A 22,343-nucleotide genomic window follows, 5' to 3' on the forward strand; every position below is an offset into this window, starting at 1 on the left:
CACGAAAATCTATCAAACACATTAACTTGAACATTATATGAAGTTTCACTCTATAACCTGAAATTCTTTTACTTGATAATGTTTAAAAGTTACGTGTATACAAAATAGTATATAAAATAATTGCATATATCTAAACTATAAACATAGAATAATCACCTTTTGAAAGAAAAAAAAAGTAAACATGTCATTCTGTGAATCCGTCAACTTAACTTAATCACGACATGTTTAGCTAAACATGTTACAGACACAACACGACTCAAAACTAAATAAAAAAAGATATATTGGTTTTTATTAATCCCAATTGTATTTTTTTTGCCACTGTCGGTCCCAACTAACGAATTGGCTGCTAACGGTCCCAACTTTTAACCTATTTGTTCCTAATGGTCCGTGACTAACATAATCCTAACATCGTTAGTTTCAGGTCTCCGGAAAAACGTTTTTGGCCGGAAAACTCAAATTTTTTTCCCGAAAACTCAACATTTCCGTCCCAAACATCTTGATGACTTTATATCGCACCTTTAGAAACCTTTTTCTAATGAACACCTCAATTATTGAGGTCGCCGGAAACCCTAGAACTATCGTTGGAATTGGTTGATGATGCTCAAGTGGTGGTCGTTGGTTGGCGGTGAGTCAATTGGTGGTGGTTGCGGCGTTCATGTGGTGTTTTCCGGCAACAAATTTGACTTTTCTGGCCAAAAATGTTTTTCCGACTACCTGAAAAACTAGCGGCGTTATGATTATGTTAGTCGCAGACCACTATGAACAAATACGTTAAAAGTCGAGAACTTTAGCCAATTCATTATTAGTTGGGAAAGACACCAAAAAGCAATAGTTGGAATTAGAAAAGAAAAAAAACCCTCAAATTACAAGGCTATGCAGCAGCATCATCGTACTGATCTCTTCTTCGGTGGAGTAAACAACAGATAATAATAATAATAAAGAGTGAAACAATTTGTGTTCTTTCTTTCTTACTTTCTTTCTTGACACCCACAAACAAACAAGATTCATATGGTTTTTATAATATCTTTTGAGGGTTTCTGATCATCAAATGGCCTCTGCCTTTCTTTCAAGAACCACACTCTTTGCTCGTCGTTTCGTTTCCTCTTCACTCATCAACCAAAACCCACAAACATTTGCTTCTGCTTTCTTTGTAAGCCTCATCTTTTTGCTATTTCCCATCTGGGTTTTCATTGTATTAACCTAATTTTGTGATTAGTGTATTAATTGAAACCTAATGGTTGATTTTTTAAATAAAGATGCAAACTTTATGTGTTCCAGCTTAATATTAAGATTATTTGATTAAAGGGTGTGATTTAAGAGTTATTTTTAGCTGTTTTAATGCTTAAATTATTGTACTTTAATCATAAACCTTAGGGCTGTGTTTATCATTTTGTTTTGTTTAGTTTATTCAAGTGTGTTACTTTCTAGTTTTCGAACTCATATCGAAATAGGTGTTTTGGATGTTTGACAAAAAAAGTATTTTGATGTATGATTTTCCGTTATTGAGGGTTAAAGCGAACGTATATGCAGAAGTTGTTTTTAAGAAAAATGATTATTCAGCTTAATGTAAAGTTACTTGTTATCTTAAATTCTTAATGAATATGTTCAAGAATTAATTTTGCTGTTTTAATGCTTAAATTGTTGTGCTTTAGCCCCTGAAAGCTGTCCTTAACTGTAGCGATTGGGGTTGCGTTTATGATTTTCTGTATATTATTCAAACGCGTCACTCATTAGCTTTCGATATCATGTTAACGAAGGTGTTTGGATGTGCGATTAAACCTTAAAACTAAAAACAAGTTAGGGTGTTTGAAAAACAACGTATTGTGATTAGTGAGGTATGAGTTTCAGTTATTGAGGCTTAAAAAGTACATATATGCATAAGTTGAGAAAAATGATATTGTGCTTATTGTAAACTCGTTATCTTCAAGTACCTGATTACACAATATTGTCAGCTTGATATAAACATGATTATTGGTTATCTTAACTTAATGTAAAGTATTATTATATATGATTTTCTGTTCAGAAGTTGTTATTAAGAAAAATGATTATTGGTTACATTTTCTTTATTATTTTCAGAAGAAACCCTTTCAATCGTGGGCTAGCCCGACCCGCACGACATACAGGAGGTCTATATTGGTTCGTGGTGATATGGCTACAACCGTGGCTGGATCTACAGCTTCCTTTTCAACACGGTCCCTGTCAACTGGCGAGCCTGTTGTTTCAGTTGACTGGCTCCATTCCAATCTGCGCGAGCCGGATTTGAAGGTGCTCGATGCATCTTGGTACATGCCTGATGAACAGAGAAACCCGCTCCAGGAGTACCAGGTGTGTAATATAAGTTTTAAAATATCATGGTTTCGTCTTTTAATAACTTATTTAACAGATTTTGATTTTTGTTAATTTTTCTCCGTTTTTTTTATTTGTTTCAACAGGTTGCCCATATTCCTGGTGCTCTTTTCTTTGATGTTGATGGGATATCAGACCGAACTACTAATGTGAGATACCGTCTTTTAGTTTTTTCTTATGTTCATTTCTTATTTACAAAGACACCAAAGATAGATATTTTTCATGATGCCATTTTTTTTGGCACTGTCACAAATCTGGCGGTATAACACATTTTTTTTACTTTTATAAAGTAATGAATGATGTATCAAATATGATTTAAAAACTCAATTATCGAAATAATAATATGTTTTTTTAATAAATTGTTTTAGAAGGTTGTAAGCATTTTAGAAGGTTGAAATTGGCACATATGAAATTTGATTTTGATGTATAACAATGTGAGTTATTGAGCAGCTGCCACACATGTTGCCATCTGAGGAAGCATTTGCTGCTGCTGTTTCCGCTCTCGGTATTGAAAACAAAGATAGAGTTGTTGTTTATGATGGTAAAGGGATCTTCAGTGCTGCCCGTGTCTGGTGGTCAGTTAGATAACCTCTATTTTCATAATAAGTATGAATTATATTATATAAGTTAATTGTAATCTTATGTGAGGTTTAAATGGGCTTTAGTATTTTTTTTTTCAATAAGAAGTCAATACTTATTATAAGATATTTTAATAGGATGTTTCGAGTTTTTGGGCACGATAGAGTATGGGTGTTAGATGGAGGGCTTCCGAGATGGCGTGCTTTAGGATTTGATGTTGAGTCGAGTGCTTCTGGTGATGCAATTTTGAAAGCGAGTGCTGCCAGTGAGGCCATAGAAAAAGTGTACCAAGGCCAGCCTGTAAGCACATAGCATTTCTACATACATAATGTTTATAAGATTATCTTTTTCTGAACGAGTTTCTGATGAAAGTTCATTGCTTTTGCAGGTTGGTCCAGTTACATTTCAAACAAACTATCAGCCGCATCTTGTATGGACACTTGAACAGGTTTGTAGGATATTTGTGAAGAAGCTAAATAAAACAGACCTAAATAGGACTGAAATGAAAATTAACAACCGATATAAGATGATATGAAACTTTTTTTTTGTTATTTAAGCTTAGAAATTTAGTGTCTATCTTTGACACAAACAAATAGCATTTCAGTGCGTATGTTTTGATGTATGTGTGTTTGTTTTGTGTACATTTGATGGTATGCCTGCTGTGACTGTTACAGGTTAAAAAGAATGCAGAGGACCTAACATATCAACACATAGATGCTCGATCAAAAGCCAGGTATAAGAAATCAAAATATATGAACTTTCGTATAAATAATTAATATTAAGTGTGACTGTTTTTATCCTAATCCTATTTTTGAATAAAATGATTTAGGAGGTTATATGCAAAAAAGTACACTTTGGTCAACTTTAGACCCATACGCCTTGTCTGCGTTTTAACTATTTGTTAATATAATTTTTCTCTTTTGACCCGTTTTTCGTGTTTGGTTTTGAACTTTTGATGGTGATTTTGATTTGTTTTTCAGGTTTGACGGTGTTGCAGCTGAGCCTAGAAAAGGAATAAGAAGTGGTCATGTTCCTGGGAGCAAGTGCATTCCCTTTGGCCTGGTAACTAAATCATGTTCATTAATTGTATAATATTTTATAAGATTGCATCGATTAAAATTAGAGTTTTGGGTCGACCTGTTTGAAATAAAGCACAACCTAAATTGGCCCGTTCGTAAGTAAATGGGTAAAATTTGTCACTCTAAAATTATGTAGTATTTTATGGTGCAAAATAAATCAATAAATAAAAGTTCGTTATCGTGAAGAGATGTCAAATTGATAAATCAAATAGTTTTTTTTTAATTTTTTATTAAGAATGTTCATATGGCATTTTTTTTATTATTTTTTTATTTTTACAGATGTTAGACAGCTCACAGACGCTGCTACCTGCAGACGAGCTCAAGAAAAAGTTTGAACAAGAGGGTAACTATCTCTTAATTCAAATTAAGTTAAAAATGTAATGTTATTAATACGTTTCATACGGTTACAAAACTGTTGTGCAGAGATCTCGCTAGACAAGCCTGTCATGGCTTCTTGCGGGACTGGAGTTACTGCATGCATTCTTGCATTGGTGATGTTATTTTATTCTTTTCTTTCAATCTGAAAAACAAGAATCATTTATTAAAGTAATTTTTCCTTTTTTTCTATTTTCAGGGACTGCATCGACTTGGGAAGACGGATGTTCCTGTTTACGATGGATCTTGGACAGAATGGGGAGCGCAAGAAGACACTCCTGTTGCTACTTCAGCTTCAGCTTCAAGTTGACATTATTAATCAGTGTTTTTAATTTGGTGGTGTTTTCTGATTTTATGTTTTGGTTAAACATGGTTTTGCCTTTGTGTTGCTATGATCAAGTATGGATTCGGTTTAAGGGTTGAATGGCATACTCATGTTGATGAGAATAAAGCAGGCAATTATGTATACTTGTTTTGTTGACAAATCTTGAACTTGTTTTTTTTTCCCCTATTCAACTACCTGATGTGCATTTAGAGGTGTACAAAACCTGGTTTTTTTTAACCGAAGCGGTTTGGTTTTTGCATATTTCAATCTGGTTTGGGTCAAATCGGTTCGGTTTAGAAACCGGTTTAAGCATAGAACTAGCCAACCTGGTCCAGACCGGTTCGGGTCGTTTTAAACCGGTTTAACTGGTTTTATTGAAAAATACTCAAACCGCTATACGAACCGGCGGTTTGATTCCGTATGGGAACCGGTTTGGTAGAAACCAGTTTGAAAAACGAATCGGTTCGGTTTGGTTTCCTGTTAACCAGATTTTTTAACACTTCTATGTGCGTTAGAGGTTCAAAAAAACCAGTTCCTAACTGGTAAATTGGTTTACAAACCGACCCGATAACACCACAAAATTATTTTGAGCCAAACTGGTTTCCAAACCGACCCGGCACGCAGGTTTGTCAATTCCACAGCTCACTCCACCCGGCACACCCCAACACAATGGCGTGAGCAAGAGTGATGTGCTAAAAGTAGTTATATAAAAACACGCTAATCTAGACACTAAGTAATAAATTCTAGACTCTTAAACTTAACTAAACTAATAACCGGCAAGTGAACCGATCGACTCTAGTATAACTAAGTAAGTCCGGATATCGAACCCACGGGACTTTTTAAATTACGTTAACTAGCTAAATTTAGACTTAACTACAGACACGACTATTTATCTATTATTATTAGGGGGGTTTTACTTAAAAACTAAAATTAAACTAATTAATAAAACTAAAGACTTAAAAACGACTTAACCCTGGACTTAATTCAAATGATGACAAGATAACTACCTAGGCTAGAATCCCCTAAATTTCAGTTATTAATTAACCGGGGATAATACTTAGTTATGGAACTGGGATCGTAAAATAGACGCTTAAGAGAAAACCCGAACAGGACCCCTGACCCTTCTCAAGAGACACCTATGGATTTCTATTAAGTTCTTAAAAACACCAGTTTAATTAGACTCGCTTACGGTCACTAATTAATTATGAACTAGTTCCTTTATAATGAAATCCTACCTTACAGTGCGGAAATCAAAGGCAATCTAATATATTCAATTGACTCGATAGATAAAGTTAATCAATCAAACCTAGACGGACTCCTTACGAAGAACTAAATCTAGTAATCTTGATCAATAAAGACCTACCAATAACCTAGCACTTTACAGCTATTTAGGTTAGCAGCACACTTAGGTTTATTTGATTAAATAATATTATTCCTATGATCTTAATGCATATCAATCATAAAATAGTCAAAAACACAAAATAGATGACCTAATAGCAGCCTATCATAATGACAAACAATAATCAAGGCAACTATGGAATAATAAAACTCAATTAAACAATCCTAAGTATCCATATGCATCAACTCAATATACATAAACCTTTTAACTAATTCATAAAACCATAAACAAAAGCAAAATCCAAGGCGGTTTGACCTTTGAAGACTCAAAACCGGTTAAGGAATCGAACCGGTTTGAAACTGACCTAACCCGATGCGTATATGCTCAACTTTTACCCAATAAAGCGGTTTCTAACCCAAACTGGTTTTTGACCAGCCTTTGACTAAACCGATTCAATTTATAACCCAGCACCGTTGGGCCCATTAACCGATTTGTACACCTCTAATCACCACCCGCACCTCCATCCCTTACCTTTTAAACTACCACAATAACAAATTTACAAACCAAACACTATTATTTTATTATAACAATTTATAAACAAAAGATGGTTATTCTAATAAAAAAATACATCAAAATTCTGTTCAAATTTCAATTATTCTAACAAATATCAAGTATTTCAATAATTACTTCAAATGATGCATTTAAGTTTTCCTCTCCATGCCTTTTAACACGGACACTTGTTTCTCCATACCTTGTTTGTTTTCACACTGATATCTTAAGTGTTTGATTTTGCTAGAAGCCAATGACCGAAACAAAGTCCATAAACCGTTGGTACCACGCATGAGGTGCCTGCTTTAGGCCATATAAGGAATTCTCTAGTAACCCGTTGGAATTTGAATTTTATTTCTTTATCTGTTTCTTTATTGTCAACGTGAGGCTTCAGTCAAGGCAAGTGATACATTAAATAAATGAATAAATAATAAAAAAATAAATAGAAACCCTCAGCAACATAAAATCAGATGATACATTTTAAGGTCCATACCTTGTTTGATTTCCGGTTTGTAACCATTCGTACCGAAAAATAAAGCAAGCATCATAACAATGGCAAACACGCAACCACAAAATACAGATCATTTATACAATGACTATCGATTCCAATTCAAAAACCATCAATGCTCATGGTCACGGACTCACAGGACCTTTTTATTAACTTCTAGTCTCAACTAAAACCCTTAACCAAAAGTTGGGTTCAATTTATGACATACTTCTTCTCACAATGATTTTCAACAAAAGAAAACATTAAATCATGCATCATTCAAAGCAAGCACTCCGGGCAGTGTCTTCCCTTCTAGAAGCTCCAAGCTAGCACCGCCACCTGTCGAGATGTGGCTCATCTTGTTGGCTAACCCAACCTTCTCCACGGCTGCAACCGAATCACCACCTCCAATGACGGTTGTAACCCCCTTTCCGCTAAGTTCAGCCAGCTTCTTAGCAATAGCCTGGTAACAATATTATTCAATATCATTCATCCTCAACCAAACCTAAGGGGCATTTCAGACATTTCACTGATAGCAAATGAAAGAGTAGCATACCTCTGTTCCAGCAGCAAACTTCTCGAATTCAAACACGCCCATAGGCCCGTTCCAGATGACAGTTTTGGTAGTATCCAAAGTTTCACTAAACGACTTGATGGAGTTCGGTCCAATATCCAATCCCATCCAGCCATCTGGAATTTCATTTGCGGGAACAACCTGAAACTCAACAATAACACACCTTTTAGCAACATGAAACACAATACGAAATATGATTACAAAGGCTATATCATTGCTATTGGTGGGATATACTGAGTACGATGATGATGATGATGATGATATCATTTATAACAAACCTTGCTGTTAGCGTCAGCAGCAAACTTGTCAGCAATTACAACATCAGACGGAAGTAAAAGAGACACCCCTTTAGCCTTAGCCTTTTCAAGAAGTAACGTGGCAAGATCAAGTTTATCTTCTTCCACGAGTGATGATCCAACTTTGTACCCTTGAGCTTTGTAAAAGGTAAAGATCATACCTCCACCAAGCACAAGAATGTTGACTTTTTCTAGTAGTGACTCGATTACACCGATTTTACTTGAAACCTTTGACCCACCAACAATTGCAGCAAACGGTTTAGTGGGATTGGATACAGCTCCAACAAGGTAATCAAGCTCCTGAAAGCATAACATACATAAATAAAATTGTTAAATATTAACTTGTTATGGTTTTGTAAATCAAGAATAATATATTAACACACCTTTTGCATAAGGTATCCAGCAACAGCTGGCTTCAAGTGCTTTGCAACACCTTCAGTGGATGCATGTGCTCTATGTGCAGTACCGAATGCATCATTGACGTATAAGTCTGCTAGTGATGCAAGCTTTTTTGCAAACTCGGGGTCGTTTTTTTCTTCTTTGTAAAATCTGACATTTTCGAGAAGCAAAACACCGCCTACTGGGAGTGCAGCCACCAGTCTCTCAACCTCAGGACCAATGCAATCATCTGCCATCTTGACCTGTCATTATTACTTATATGTCAATATGTTAAGAGAATACTTCATAAGAATTAAGAAGAGTTAAAAATAAAGATCCACCAACCTTATGTTGGTATATTAAAGTCCCTAAACATGTCAAAAATGCACTAAAGTGTGACCAATTTTGGTATATCGAAGTCCCTTAAAGTGCGCACGCTTTTGTATAAAAATTAAAATAATGACTTGTTAACCTTATTTGATGAAGTGACATAACACTTTTGTACCCTAAAAAAAGGAAAAAAGAAAGAACCATCTTTTTTTGTACAATTTAAGAGGTAACAAAACATGATTATTAATATTATTATATCACAAACATGCGCATTCTAAACTAGTTTAGTGACTTTAATATACTGACAATTCGACTGTGAGACTTTCTTGTGTACTTTTTATGTAGCAAAATAAGAAAGTATGAAGTGAAGATAATTGAAAAACAAACCTCAACTCCAAGGAGCTCAGAAAGTCTAGGCACAAGTGGCTTCAAACTGTATTTTGGTGTAACACCCTTCGGTCGTCCCTATAAACACAATAATATAAAAATCACATCCTAATTCACAAATCTGAACTCAACACATAAATGATATTAGCTGTTTCACTTCAGATCTAAGCAATATGAATTAACATAATGAATTTGAAATCCACATCGAAGTCAAAAAATCAAACAGTTCAGATTAAGTGATAGGAATGAAAATTAGAGCAAAAAACCTATTCAAATTCATGCGATTTAAAAGTAGACAGTAACACACATAGCGGTGCAAACAAGCGGAGCCGCTCGCAAGCCACATGCAATCGGATCAATAAAATGCTTGAAAAGCCCCAAATAAAGCTAGTTAGGTTATCGATCCCGAGCTTGAGCCTTGTATGAGAAGACCGTTTAGGCTTGTCGAGCCTTAATGAGCATAGTGTATTTTTAAGCTTCACATCTTTGAGCTTATATATTTTAGTTTCACATTGCACATCCAAGCTCGAGCCAAGCTTTGGCTCGTTTAAGATACTGCACATGAGTCCGAACTGAACTTAGGCTCGTTAAGGTTTTCTCAAAATATATAAAAATAATTTAAAAAATGTATTAAATTAATAAGTAATTAAGTAACAAATGAGCCGCTCCCGAGCCGAACTTTAGATTAGAAACAGAGCTCCAAACAAGCCGAGCTTGAGCTCGAGTAAATCAAAACGAGATTATCACAAACAAATTACAGATGTGTAAAACAAATCAAAAGAAAAATAAAAGAAAACATATACCAGACGAGACGAAATGATATAAGTTATTTCACATCGGATCTAAGCGATATACGAAATACGAATGAACATAACCGATTCATAATCCACACAGTACTCGAACAATCAACCAGTGCAGATATACCAGATAATACAAAACGGCATAGGCTGCTTCGCTTCGGATCTAAGCGATACGAATATATCACTAACATATCAAACAGTGCATATTTAAGCAAATAAACCTAACGGCAACGCATATATCACAAATATATACAATTTTGATCAAATAATATCATAATATATACCAGATGAGAGGATGACTTTGGCACCGTTAGACATCAGGTATTTGATGGTGGGAACCGCGGCACGAATACGAGTGTCATCGGTGATTTTGAAGGAGTCATCCAAGGGCACGTTGAGATCGTCAGCCCTAACGAAGACTCGTTTTCCCTTGAGATCTGCTTCCTTCAAGCTGCTAACACTCTTCTTTGTCGCCATTTCTTATTAACAAACCCTAGAATGAATACACACAACTTGACAATAAGTTAATTATTCGTGTATGTATACAATGAAGCGATTAGATCGGATCGGAGGAAACTTACTCACGGTGATGATATTGAGATGGTGAGATTAGAGAGAAAGAGAATCAAAGGGAACAATGCGCCTTTTGTATGCAGTGTGTGTGGCTTAAAATGACACTTGCTTGGCTGGTTCAAAACAAAACTTCTATTCTAAAATATGTGAGGAGTTGGTGATATAATAATAAGAGATTTATTTGTTTTTTATTTTTTACTTTTTCAACGACGAATATGAATAAGTGATTGGTCATCATCTTCATTCTCTAAGTACTTAAGAGTATGGTTGTATAAAACCGAGTTTTTTGTCAATGGTTTTTAAACCGAACTGGTTTAATCAAACCATGATCGAAACCGAGGTTTAGAAACCGTTTAGGAGCATGAAAGATCGAACTTGTCCAAATTAATTTGCTTCGGTTTAGATCCGGCGGGCCAGGTCGGTTTGATTGAAACCGATTCTTTTTTACATCTCCATCAGAGGCCTGTTATATGTGGAGAAAGTCCATTCGTCTGCCCTTATAAAATAAATATCTGGTTAGGTTAAATATTAAATAAATAAATAATAATGACAAACCTATGAGATAAATAACTATGCTGAAGAGTAGAGGTGGGCAAACAAACCAGTTAACCGAACCGATCCGAAAACTGAACCGAAACCGACCGGTTCGAAACCGATTATGTAGAAACCGGTTTGGAACCGATTGAAACCGTAGGTTCGGAACCGGTTTGTAATTTTCTTGTTGGTGCATTTTGTGACCGTCGCTATGCAATTCTGACCAGCGGAACGCCACAGGCGAAGTTAGCACAAAAGTTGTAACAACTTCTGCCATAGGCGAAGTTAGAATAACTTCGCCATAGGCGAAGTTATAACAACTTCGCCTACTGAAGCCCAGGCCCGAGAATGTTTTATATATATATACGTGTGTCTTGTTTAGGTTAAGGAATCCAGAAATTAGTGTGTGTTTTGAGCAGTTTGTTTGTTTAGAGAGAGTAAGAGACAAGGAGAGTCGTGTGAGACGACCCGAGGTAGAGCTCACCTCGGGTCAGTCGTGTTTTCTGTTTGGTTACGGTATGTAACGTGTTTGTTTGATTATTATATAAGAATCTGCAGATTTGATTATCCCGTTCTTGTATTTGTTCGTGTACGTGTTTGTGTTCTTCTTCTTTACACCAATAAACGAGTCTAGGAGGATTCCGCACTCCTAGACCTCGTGCGGATCTCGTATCGATCGGCAACGCCCCGGGGGGGGACCTACATGTGGTATTAGAGCCTTAGGCTCTTATGCTATGGTTCGAGATCGGCGTTTTGGTGTTTCTGGCACGAATCTGATGCGTTCTTGGCTGAACAGCGCCGCAGGCGAAGTTATGGGATTCAGGCGAAGTTGCCGTCACTGTTCGTAGGGTTTCGGCGATGTTATTGGCCAGGCGAAGTTAGCAGCCAAGCGAAGTTATGGCCAGGCGAAGTTATTGAGGGGCGAAGTTGACTTTTAGGCGAAATTGACTTTTAGGCGAAGTTAACTTTAGGCGAAGTTAACGACAAAAAAAAAAGAGTATTTTGGTGTTTTCGTCTGTATGGCCCGGTGTACACGATTATTGTGAGACCGAAGATGTTGTTCCGTCAACGAGTGAAACTTGTTATCTCTGGGTCTTACGTGTGAACAAATACGTGTCAACTCTGGATATGGAGTTGAGTTTGTGAATGGGATATTGATTGAAACTGGATATTGACACATATTTGGGTGTTTGTGGGCAATGAAATTGTTGTTGTTCAAGGTTGACCAACTGAAGAAAGTCAAATTGAACTGAAGGTTTTTGTCATTACTGGATTGCGGTCAGAGCATATTATTTATGTTATTTTCAAGGCGTTCGAGAATTGGATCCTGAAACGTGATGCTTATTTATTAGAGTGAAAATTCTGGAACAAGTTGGATTTAATCGGGAACTAAAGTGTTTATGCTCTTGATCGTTATCCCTGGTGATTGAAGATGCTTCGGATTAATTAATGGTCATGTGTTAGATTCTGTCAATGTGGTTTTGTGATGAAATTGATCACTTGATGTTGAGTAGTTGAAGATTAAACCTTATCGTATGCCGACGAGTTGGTGAAGTGTTGGAGGAAGCCCAACTTCACGTGTTGGTGAAGTCAGATGGACTCACGTGATTGGTTGAGATGATCTATTGGCACGAGGATGCATGCATTTCAAAGACCTCAATCGTTATAGTCGGAGAAGCTTACACTGAAGGGAAGATCTGATATGGAAGACGCTGGGTGATTGGTAGATTTGTGAAGCTACATGACAGATTCAGACACGGCTGGTTGACTGCAAACAGAAGATCATCAGTTAAGAGGGGGACTGTTGGTGCATGTCGTGTAACAGATGATCTTTTGTGTTTGTTAGAATTGAGAGCAACGGTCAAAGGGGAGACTGTTGGTGCACTTTGTGACCGTCGCTATGCAATTCTGACCAGCGGAACGCCACATGCGAAGTTAGCACAACTTCGCCTTAGGCGAAGTTGTAACAACTTCTGCCATAGGCGAAGTTATAACAACTTCGCCTACTGAAGCCCAGGCCCGAGAATGTTTTATATATATATACGTGTGTCTTGTTTAGGTTAAGGAATCCAGAAATTAGTGTGTGTTTTGAGCAGTTTGTTTGTTTAGAGAGAGTAAGAGACAAGGAGAGTCGTGTGAGACGACCCGAGGTAGAGCTCACCTCGGGTCAGTCGTGTTTTCTGTTTGGTTACGGTATGTAACGTGTTTGTTTGATTATTATATAAGAATCTGCAGATTTGATTATCCCGTTCTTGTATTTGTTCTTGTATTTGTTCGTGTACGTGTTTGTGTTCTTCTTCTTTACACCAATAAACGAGTCTAGGAGGATTCCGCACTCCTAGACCTCGTGCGGATCTCGTATCGATCGGCAACGCCCCGGGGGGGGACCTACATTTCTCCACCAAAACTGGTTTCAAACCGGTTAACCGAACCGAAACCGGCTAAAACCAGTCAAAACCCGAACCGAAACCGATCGTAAAATTGTAAGAAACCGGTTTCAACCTGAACTGAAACCGATTATAAACCGGTTTTGACTTTTGTTGACCAAACCGAACCGGTTTTAACCCAAACTGATTTTAAGTTTTAAACCGGTTTGTGCACCTCTACTCGAAAGGGTTCTAGAATAAACTTGCAACCTAATACTTGATAAAACAATGGATTAATAAGGAAACATGATGATTAGGAATAAGACTTGTATTTGGTAATCTTCAAGTCTTGATAAATGATATCTTTTGATTAAGAGAGTGTTTGGCCTATCTTTTATTTTTTGACTTATGCTTATATTTTAAAGTAGCTTATAATTTATTTTTTTTATTATTTGATAATGTCATTTAGTATGCTTGTTATTTAAGTAAAGGTTTAGTTGACTTTATGTGTAGTTGTTTATTGTTATTTAAGTAAAGGTTTAGTTGACTTTATGTGTAGTTGTTTATTTTTGTGTTTCATGCCTTCAATTTTTGTATGTTACATTGATGATCTTAGCAAATCATACACTACCTTTTGGATTTGTCAAATATAAAAAAAGTGGTTCGGATCGTTTATTTTTGCTAAAAACATGGCTCAAGTAATTTATTTTTGTTAAAAAATGTGGTTCGGTTCATTTATTTTTGTTAAAAAAGTAGTTCGGTTTGTTTATTTAGTTAAAAACCGGTTCAGGTCGTTTACTTTTGTTTTAAAAAAATAGTTCGGTTCGTTTAGTTTAGTTTTGCTTAAAAAGTAGCTCGACTCATTTATTTTTTTACCACAAAATTAAGTAAATGGGAAATAAACATAGTTCACGAAAAGTATTAAAATAGCATGATTTTAGAAACATCATATGCTGATTTGCAAAAAATTTTAAAAAATGTATTAGAGTTGTGTAGTTGGTCAAATCTTAGATATGAAAATGACACTTAATTTAATAAAAATAAAATTCACATTATGTTATAACCTAATTGACAAAATTGTTTTTACCCATGACCCATGAATAGCTAGGATGAATGAGATAGAAATTTGAAATTAAAAGAAATTTTAGATTGAGACCTAAGCTTTAACATTTTCTTTTATTGATATAGTAAAATAAGATAAATATTCTGAAATCACATATTCAGATATTGATTATTATCAAATTAATTATTTTACAATTTTCAATGGACATGTATCCATTATGCATAATTAATTAAGAAGATGCAAATCCTACTACAAAAATACAAATACTAGAGAATCATATTACTCATTTCGATCACTCGACTTAGAGCATTATTTATATAATTCATATATAAATATAATTATTAATTTCCAAAAATAATGAACATTGATTCTCATAAAAAAAATTCAACAAATTATAGCAAAAGCAAAAATTATTTCAAAATTTTCATTCCTACAAAACAAAATTAAACATACAATAAACGTCTAAATTCAAATCGTTCTACATAAATGGCAACAACATAGTGTTAATAATAAAAACAACATAGACACAAACTTAAACAAACATTAAAGTTCCAAATTCAAATCGCTCTTCAATTCTTCTTCTTGGCTCGATCCATATCAAAATCAATTCCACAAACACATCATTATGAACCCAATATCCACTATTGAACAGGAGTGACAACAACAGAGAGTTAATAATAAAAACAACATAAACACAGATGTTTTGGTAAAAAATTAACAATAATGATTTCGTAACCAAATTAGTAAACGGGACTTGGTGCTTGTATGAAATGAACGTAAAAGTGCTTGAACACGAGGATTTGTTGCGAGGAAAAAACCCGTTATCCTTAGGATAACAAGCAAAAAACCCCGGGTGATGAAAACTATCACCACCGGTTTATTAATAATAAAGGTGATTACAATTGTGGAGCTCAAACTTGATCGTGATTACAGAGAATGCGAGTGCTAGTAAGTTCTCGAGTGCTAGAGTGTGTGTTTGATCGTTTGTTTTGAGCTCTATTTATAATAAATAAAGTCTAACAACAAATGCCTATAATTTAGGAAACTATTAGACTAAATCTAATTAGCCGTTAATCTCTCAATCAACACGTTTCCTTTTATGCCATGATCTATCAACTGAAAGAGCGAGTCTTCGGGTGATCAAGCAACGCTCTTTGATCTGGTAAACATACAAAGTAGCAAATATTGTGTTAATTATATAATGTAATTAGGATACATGTTACCTTAGAGGATACCGTATCCTGGATTCCTTCTGAACATAACCTTTGCTAAGGATACTGAAAATCCGTACCCCAACAATTGTCCCCAAATTTTATCGGCTGTAGATATGCATTACAACTGTAAAATTTTTGAAATTTGAATTTTAAATTTTGTGTGGTGGATCTTTAACGCACGCGTCCGCCGCTCTCATGACTCGCCAAACCCTAGGCCGTCCATATAATTACCCCGATAAATAATATTTATCTCATATTCTTCCATTGTTCAGGTAACTTTTCTCTATTCTCCCTTCTCAAATCATGAGTCCGAAACTTCGCCCTTTCGGTATTGAGGATTTTGTATCGCAGAATCTTCTTGCTAGTCCAGCGAGTGAGATATGCATTTTTGGTGATGTCGATATCACTAATCTGCGGTCTCGAGGATGCTTTCCTCCTCGAACAGTTTTTAGACCCTTCGACGCCGCCCTTTCTTCTGACCATGTCTCGAAAACTTGGATTTGTTTTCCTTTTCTACCGTTTAAAATCGGCTTTTCATATCCATTCCCTGCCTTTACAACAGAGTTCTTCTCTAGAACGGGTCTTAGTTATGCCCAAACCATGCCCATGGTTTGGAGGACTTTGCTCGTATTGGAGAGACTAATCGCCGACCATGCTCTCGATTTTACCCTCTCGGTGCTTGCTGCTGTATACGATCTTTGTAGCCACGGGTCTTCGAGATATCTTCTCAAAATCAAATCTGGTCAATCCCCATTGGTTTTGAGAAATACCCAGAATAATGATTAGTGGAAGAGACAATTTTTCTTTGTTAGGAGAGATTCTCTTCCACAGCACAATAATCTTCCTTATCTCCGGGTTTCCAAAAGTAGGATACCGTATCTTGAGTATATGCTGATATCTTTTGTGACTGATGTATTTTCTTTTGTATTTTTTAGCTTTGAAGTTCTTTGAGATTGCTCCTCCCACCAGAGAAACCGAGGATAAGCTTGCCTCTTTCTTTCTCAATGACGAGGAAGAGAGGACGTTTCATTTCCAGTCGAGCTTTCAAGATCTGTATCCGTCCGTGAGCTCCGTTATGTTATATTCGAGATTTTATTAGAATTCTTAAGGATCAGAGATACTAACCTGTGTATTTGTAGGCAAGTTTGCTTCTGCTTTTGCTCTTGAAGATATTGACAGCATGGTATCCACCCGAAGCACTATCAAGAAGGAACATGTCCCCAGCTCTATCCCTCGACCTGAAGGCAGCCGCGCAAAGGGCTCTAAGAAGCGGAAGAGTCAAGAGACCAGTGAATCCATTCCCGTGCACGATGTCGATTTCCACGATACCATGAACAAGACTCAGCAGGTATCTTTTTAATTTGTCATGATTTCTTATATCTTGAGGATAATTTATATTGAGGATCCTTTATCCTTGCAGGGCCTCGAGTATCTTTCCTCCCGGTTCGCCACTATGAGCCTCGAACTCCATGAAGCCAACACTCGCATCTCCGAACTGATGAAGATAAGAGTCACAAAGACCAGTCTTCTTAATAAGAAGACCAAAGAGCTGGAAGACACGAAACTGGAGCTGTCACTGGCCAAGAAGGAGTTGGTCCATCAAGAAGCTGCATGCTTGGTAAAGGTTTACGAGGCCATGGAAGGGGCGAAAAGTCTGCTGCTGTTTCGGTGTTTCAATCCCGACTCAAGATGGCTAACGAGGCGAAGGATGCTGGTCTGGATACTCCCTTCTAGGATGTAGCTGGTCGGGAGAAGATACTGGCTGAGCTGAATGGGGAAGCGGTAGAGGAGGCTGGTCCGAGCGGAGCGGAGCGGAGAAGGTTGCTGAGGAGGCAGTGGATGTGGCGATCAAGGGAGCGGTGAAGGCTGTTGGTGATGAGGTGCAATTGGGCAGTGATGGCGGTAAAGAAAAAGCTTGAGCCCAATTTATTAAGGTTTATGTGTTTGTGGTTTGATGTTGGGTTGTAATGGTTGTCGAACAATTTCTATTTTCCTGTCTTGAACAAGTAAGCTTAGGATAATAGGATATATGGGTGGAGGGATCTTGACTTTCCAAGACGAAGCCCATGTTATCTTGACTTTTGAACATATGGCAATATTCGGGTGGAGGGATCTTGGCTTTTCAAGACAAAACCCGGGTGCTGCCTTTTAATTTCCTGCACTTATGGTTAGTAATAATATAATCTTTTGGCTTTACGCATTGTGTTCAGTAACTTACAAGTTTTAGTTGAAATATTACATGTCTTTAATTTTCTGAAATAAGTTACTTCGAGGATAGTGTATCTTAAAAATATTTTCCTGAATATTTATAGTTTTAGAAAATATATCTCTAAGACATTTTGTCAAGATATCCTGAGGATCATATATCCTGAGTATGAAATACTTTTATGTTTTCAGCAAACATAATCAAAAGACTTACTAGGATTTGAAAATATCTTAAAGACAATATATTATTATGCCTTGTGTGAGTTATCACAATCAAATCAAAAGATCATACTTTGAAATATAAATCAAGTAATAAAACTAAGTGTAAAGAACACCTTCATGCAGATCATCTAGTTAGCTCACATATGTTGTCCCCAACTGTTGATCTTTTAGGGTGTCATGCTTTATGGAATTTTACTAAGTTAAAATAACTTAGTCATATATTTACATTTAGCGATTGTCCGATCTTCGATATGTCAAAACAAGTTAGATAATCCTGGCGATAAAGCCCATTTACTGACGATAAAGCCTTTGTTCTGGTGACTAGGCCTTTATTTTAGAGACATAAAAATGTCTAAACTTGAGATAAAACTGGGGAAGGTCCCAAACGCATGGGCATGATTATGCCAAGACATTAGATAACACGGACGTGTTATAAACCTTAGATAACATGAAAATGTTATAAACCATATGTGTGACACGTCTGCCACTTATCTTAAGGATTCGGTATATAGCCAACAACAGACGGATTGTCAGCTGGTCTGGTCAGCCTGCCTCGAATTATACCCGAATCATCGTGCGCTCCAGGCATCGTTAGAAAGGTGAAGACCTTTAAACCTTTTGAGATATCCGGGATATCATATTCGTGCGCCCCTGGCGTTCGTTGGAAAGGTGAAGACCTTTAAACCTTGTGGGATATTAGGGATATCATATTCGTGTGGGAGGTGATCAGCCTCTGACTGTTGTCGAGATAACGTATCCTTAGGATAACTGCAAAACACTAAGCTCTTAATGAGGGGTGGGTGTTAGCCTGGCAAACACCTCTCCGATGCTTAAGTCAGTAAACTTGATTTAGAGATAATAGAGTTAAAAAATGTAAGAATAGATAAGGAAACATACATTCATCTTGAGGATACCAACATACTAGTTAAGTATACTAACAAAAATACGCCTTGAGGTGGATAGCATTCCAAGCTCTCGGTATAGAAACACCTTCCATAGTGATTAACCTGTAGGCCCATTTTCCTGCCTCCGAATCAATCAGGTAAGGAGCTTCCCACTTTGGAGCTAGCTTTCCATCTGCTGGGTTAGTGGTATTCTGAAATGCTTTTCTTAATACCATGTCTCCTACTTGAAATCTTCGAATTCTGATATTCTTGTTATAGGACTTGGCTATTTTTTGTTGGTATGCAGCCATTCTGATTCTGGCGAGATATCTGAGTTCATCAATGGTATCCAGATCTTCGGTAAGATTTTTGTTGTTGGAATTAGTATCTTGGATGCTGGTTCTTGCTGTGGGGATCACCATCTCTGTTGGGATAACAGCTTTGGCCCCAAACACCAAGGAGAAGGGTGTTTGTCCCATTGCATTTTTTGAAGTGGTTATATCGGCCCAAAGAACAAATAGTAGTTCTTTAGCCCATTTTCCCTTCTTGGACCCCAATTTCTTCTTCAGATTGTTGATGATGATCTTGTTACTGGATTCTGCTTGACCATTAGCTTGAGGATGTACTGGGGTTGAAGTCACCATCTTGATTCCCCAACTTTCACAAAAGTTGGTTGTTCTTCTTCCAATGAACTGTGATCCATTGTCGCAAACAATCTCTGCTGGGATACCAAATCTTGTCAGGATGTTGTGCTTGATGAATGAAATCACGTCCCTTTCTTTAATTTGAACAAATGCCTCTGCTTCGATCCACTTGGAGAAGTAATCTGTCATGGCCAGCATAAAGACCTTTCCACCAGGAGCTTTGGGCAGCTTACCCACAATATCCATTCCCCATTTCATAAATGGCCACGGGGATATGATAGGATATAATGGTTCGGCTGGTTGATGCAATATGTTGCTATGTATTTGGCAAGCATCACACTTTTTGGAGAAGTCCATTGCATCTCTCCTCATTGTTGGCCAGAAGTAACCTGTCCCTAATATCTTGGATGCTAAGGCTCTGCCCCCAGTGTGGTTTCCACATTCGCCTTCGTGTATGTTTTTAAGGACTTCTTGTGCTTCTTGATATTCCAAACATCTCAAGTATGGACCTACAAGTGATTTTCTATATAAAACACTATTTAAGACGATGTATTGGGTTACCTTCATTCGGAAAGCTCTGGGATTTTCCCTTTTTGGGATCTCGTTATCATGAAGATACCGTATTATGGGATTGGTCCAAGATGCTGGATTATCCTTAGAATTTGAAGTCTCTAGGACTTCGAGGTTCTCCTTTGCTGCTAGAGTCAAGATATGTACGATAGGTATCTTGACATCTCCTGGTATCTTGAGAGCTGATGCCAAGTTTGCTAAGGCATCTGCTTCAGTGTTCTCTTCCCTTGGTACCTGCACTATGTCAAATGTTTCGAAAAACATAGCTAATTGCTTTACCATTTCTAAATATTTCGCTAAGTTTTTTGCATTCACTGCATAAGAGCCATTGAAATGGTTAGCTAATAACAAAGAATCAACATAAACTTGAAGATACCTGACCTTCATATCCTTAGCTAATTGTAAACCAACTATTAAGGCCTCATATTCAGCCTCATTATTAGTAGCCTGAAATTCGCAAGATATAGATAGAGGTATTATGTTCCCCTGTGGTGATTTTAGCAGGATACCTAGACCTATTCGTCTTATGTTGGAGGCACCATGGGTATGCAAAGTCCATCTTTCCTTGACCTCCAATTGTTGAACTTCCATTTCAACTTCTTCAAGTATATCCTGGCTAAAATCAGCCACAAAGTCGGCAAGTGCTTGAGACTTGATGGTTGTCCTTGGCTCATATAAGATATCATATGCACTAAGTTTTACAGCCCATTTTTCCATCCTACCTGACATTTCTGGTTTTCTCAAACAACTTTAATAGGATAGTTAGTTTTTACATGTATAGCATGAGTTTCAAAGTAATGTCTTAGTTTAGTTGAAGCCATTATAAGTGCTAAAATTAACTTTTCAAGATAAGAATACCTGGATTCAGCATCTAGTAAACTTTTACTTACATAATATATTGGATGTTGTTGACCTTCATGATCCTTAACTAAGACGGCACTTATTGCACTCCCAGAAATGGCTAAGTACAGGGATAATGGCTCACCATCAACTGGCTTCATTAGGAGTGGTGCTGAGGATAAGTATTCCTTCAGGAATACCAATGCCCTTTCTTGCTTCTCTCCCCATTCGAACTTTTGATTCTTCCTCAGGATATCATAGAAGTCTTTACACTTCTCTAAAGATCTTGAGATGAATATTGAGAGCAGCTATTCTTCTGGTCAACCTTTGGACATCTTTGACATTCCCTGGTGATTTGATATCTAGGATAGCCTTGATCTGCTCTGGGCTTGCTTCTATTCCTCTTTTGGTGACCATGTATCCCAGGAATTTTCCGGCTTTGACCCCAAAGTGACACTTAGCTGGATTCAGCTTCATATTGTATTCATCTAGGATATCGAATGCTGTTGCTAAGTCTTTTTGAGATAATCTTCGGCCTTTTTTGACTTCACAACCATGTCATCTATGTAGACTTCCATCGTGTCCCCCAGTTGGTCTTTGAACATCATGTTGACGAGCCTTTGGTATGTTGCACCTGCGTTTTTAAGTCCAAAAGACATTGTAGTATAACAGTATATACCTGTGGGAGTCATGAAGGTTGTATCTTCTTGATCTGAAGGCTCCATTTGAATCTGTTGAAATCCTGAGGATGCATCCATGAAGGTTAGCAGTTCATGGCCAATGGTCGTATCCACCATCGAGTCAATGTGTCGGAGTGGAAATGGATCTTTTGGGCAGGCCTTATTCAGGTCTGTGAAGTCCACACATACTCTCCATTTTCCATTCTTTTTTTGGACTACAACCAGATTGGCCAACCATCTAAGATATTGGACCTCTCTTATCATCTTGGTCTTGAGCAGCTTCTGCACCTCTTCTTGTATGATAACGTTTCTTTCAGGAGCAAACTTCCTTCGCTTTTGATGTACCGGCCTGAAAGATTTATCTATACCAAGTTTATGAGTAATTATGGATTTAGAGATACCTGTCATATCTTCATGTTTCTAGGCGAAGGTAGAAGCTCTTTTCTTTAGGAAGGATATTAACTCCATCTCAATATCCTCAAGAATACTTGATCCTAACAATATTTTGATTTCAGTATCCTGAGGATCCAAAGATACTTCCTTTACATCCTGCTCTCTTGCTTGCAGGACCTTCCCCGGCTGTTTCTGTAATTGCTATGCTTGAGTAGGCTTTGTAGTCCACTTCATTGACGAAGCATAACATTCCTTGGCATCTTGTTGATCACTCTCAATTTTGATGACTCCCCAAGGACTTGGGAGTTTCA

General features: G+C 37.0%; 2 protein-coding genes across 3 annotated transcripts; one reads left to right on the forward strand and one right to left on the reverse strand.

The window, feature by feature from the left end:
- The first annotated feature begins 983 nt into the window (after positions 1 to 983).
- Positions 984 to 4,727, forward strand: LOC143571890 (thiosulfate/3-mercaptopyruvate sulfurtransferase 1, mitochondrial-like). 2 transcript variants are annotated; one of them, XM_077057199.1, is made up of 11 exons: positions 984 to 1,150; positions 2,077 to 2,325; positions 2,433 to 2,495; positions 2,797 to 2,921; positions 3,063 to 3,225; positions 3,314 to 3,373; positions 3,600 to 3,658; positions 3,906 to 3,987; positions 4,284 to 4,347; positions 4,428 to 4,495; positions 4,579 to 4,727. In XM_077057199.1, the coding sequence occupies exons 1-11, from the start codon at positions 1,049 to 1,051 to the stop codon at positions 4,687 to 4,689; spliced, it is 1,146 nt and encodes a 381-aa protein (XP_076913314.1). In that variant the 5' UTR covers positions 984 to 1,048; the 3' UTR covers positions 4,690 to 4,727. The 2 variants fall into 2 exon arrangements, with proteins under 2 accessions (XP_076913314.1, XP_076913315.1); XM_077057200.1 differs by having other exon boundaries at positions 993 to 1,150; positions 2,080 to 2,325.
- Positions 4,728 to 7,145: 2,418 nt separating this feature from the next.
- Positions 7,146 to 10,325, reverse strand: LOC143571892 (phosphoglycerate kinase, cytosolic-like). Its single transcript, XM_077057202.1, has 6 exons — positions 10,125 to 10,325; positions 9,045 to 9,123; positions 8,333 to 8,590; positions 7,932 to 8,249; positions 7,636 to 7,794; positions 7,146 to 7,542 (listed from the first exon to the last, which is right to left on the reverse strand). Exons 1-6 carry the CDS (start codon positions 10,319 to 10,321, stop codon positions 7,348 to 7,350), a joined length of 1,206 nt encoding a protein of 401 aa, XP_076913317.1. The 5' UTR covers positions 10,322 to 10,325; the 3' UTR covers positions 7,146 to 7,347.
- Positions 10,326 to 22,343: the final 12,018 nt, after the last annotated feature.

The sequence above is a fragment of the Bidens hawaiensis genome, unplaced genomic scaffold, assembly GCF_021521415.1.
Source record: "Bidens hawaiensis isolate Kalapana, Puna unplaced genomic scaffold, B.hawaiensis_p1.1 tig00025606_1, whole genome shotgun sequence".
Lineage (NCBI taxonomy): Eukaryota > Viridiplantae > Streptophyta > Magnoliopsida > Asterales > Asteraceae > Bidens > Bidens hawaiensis.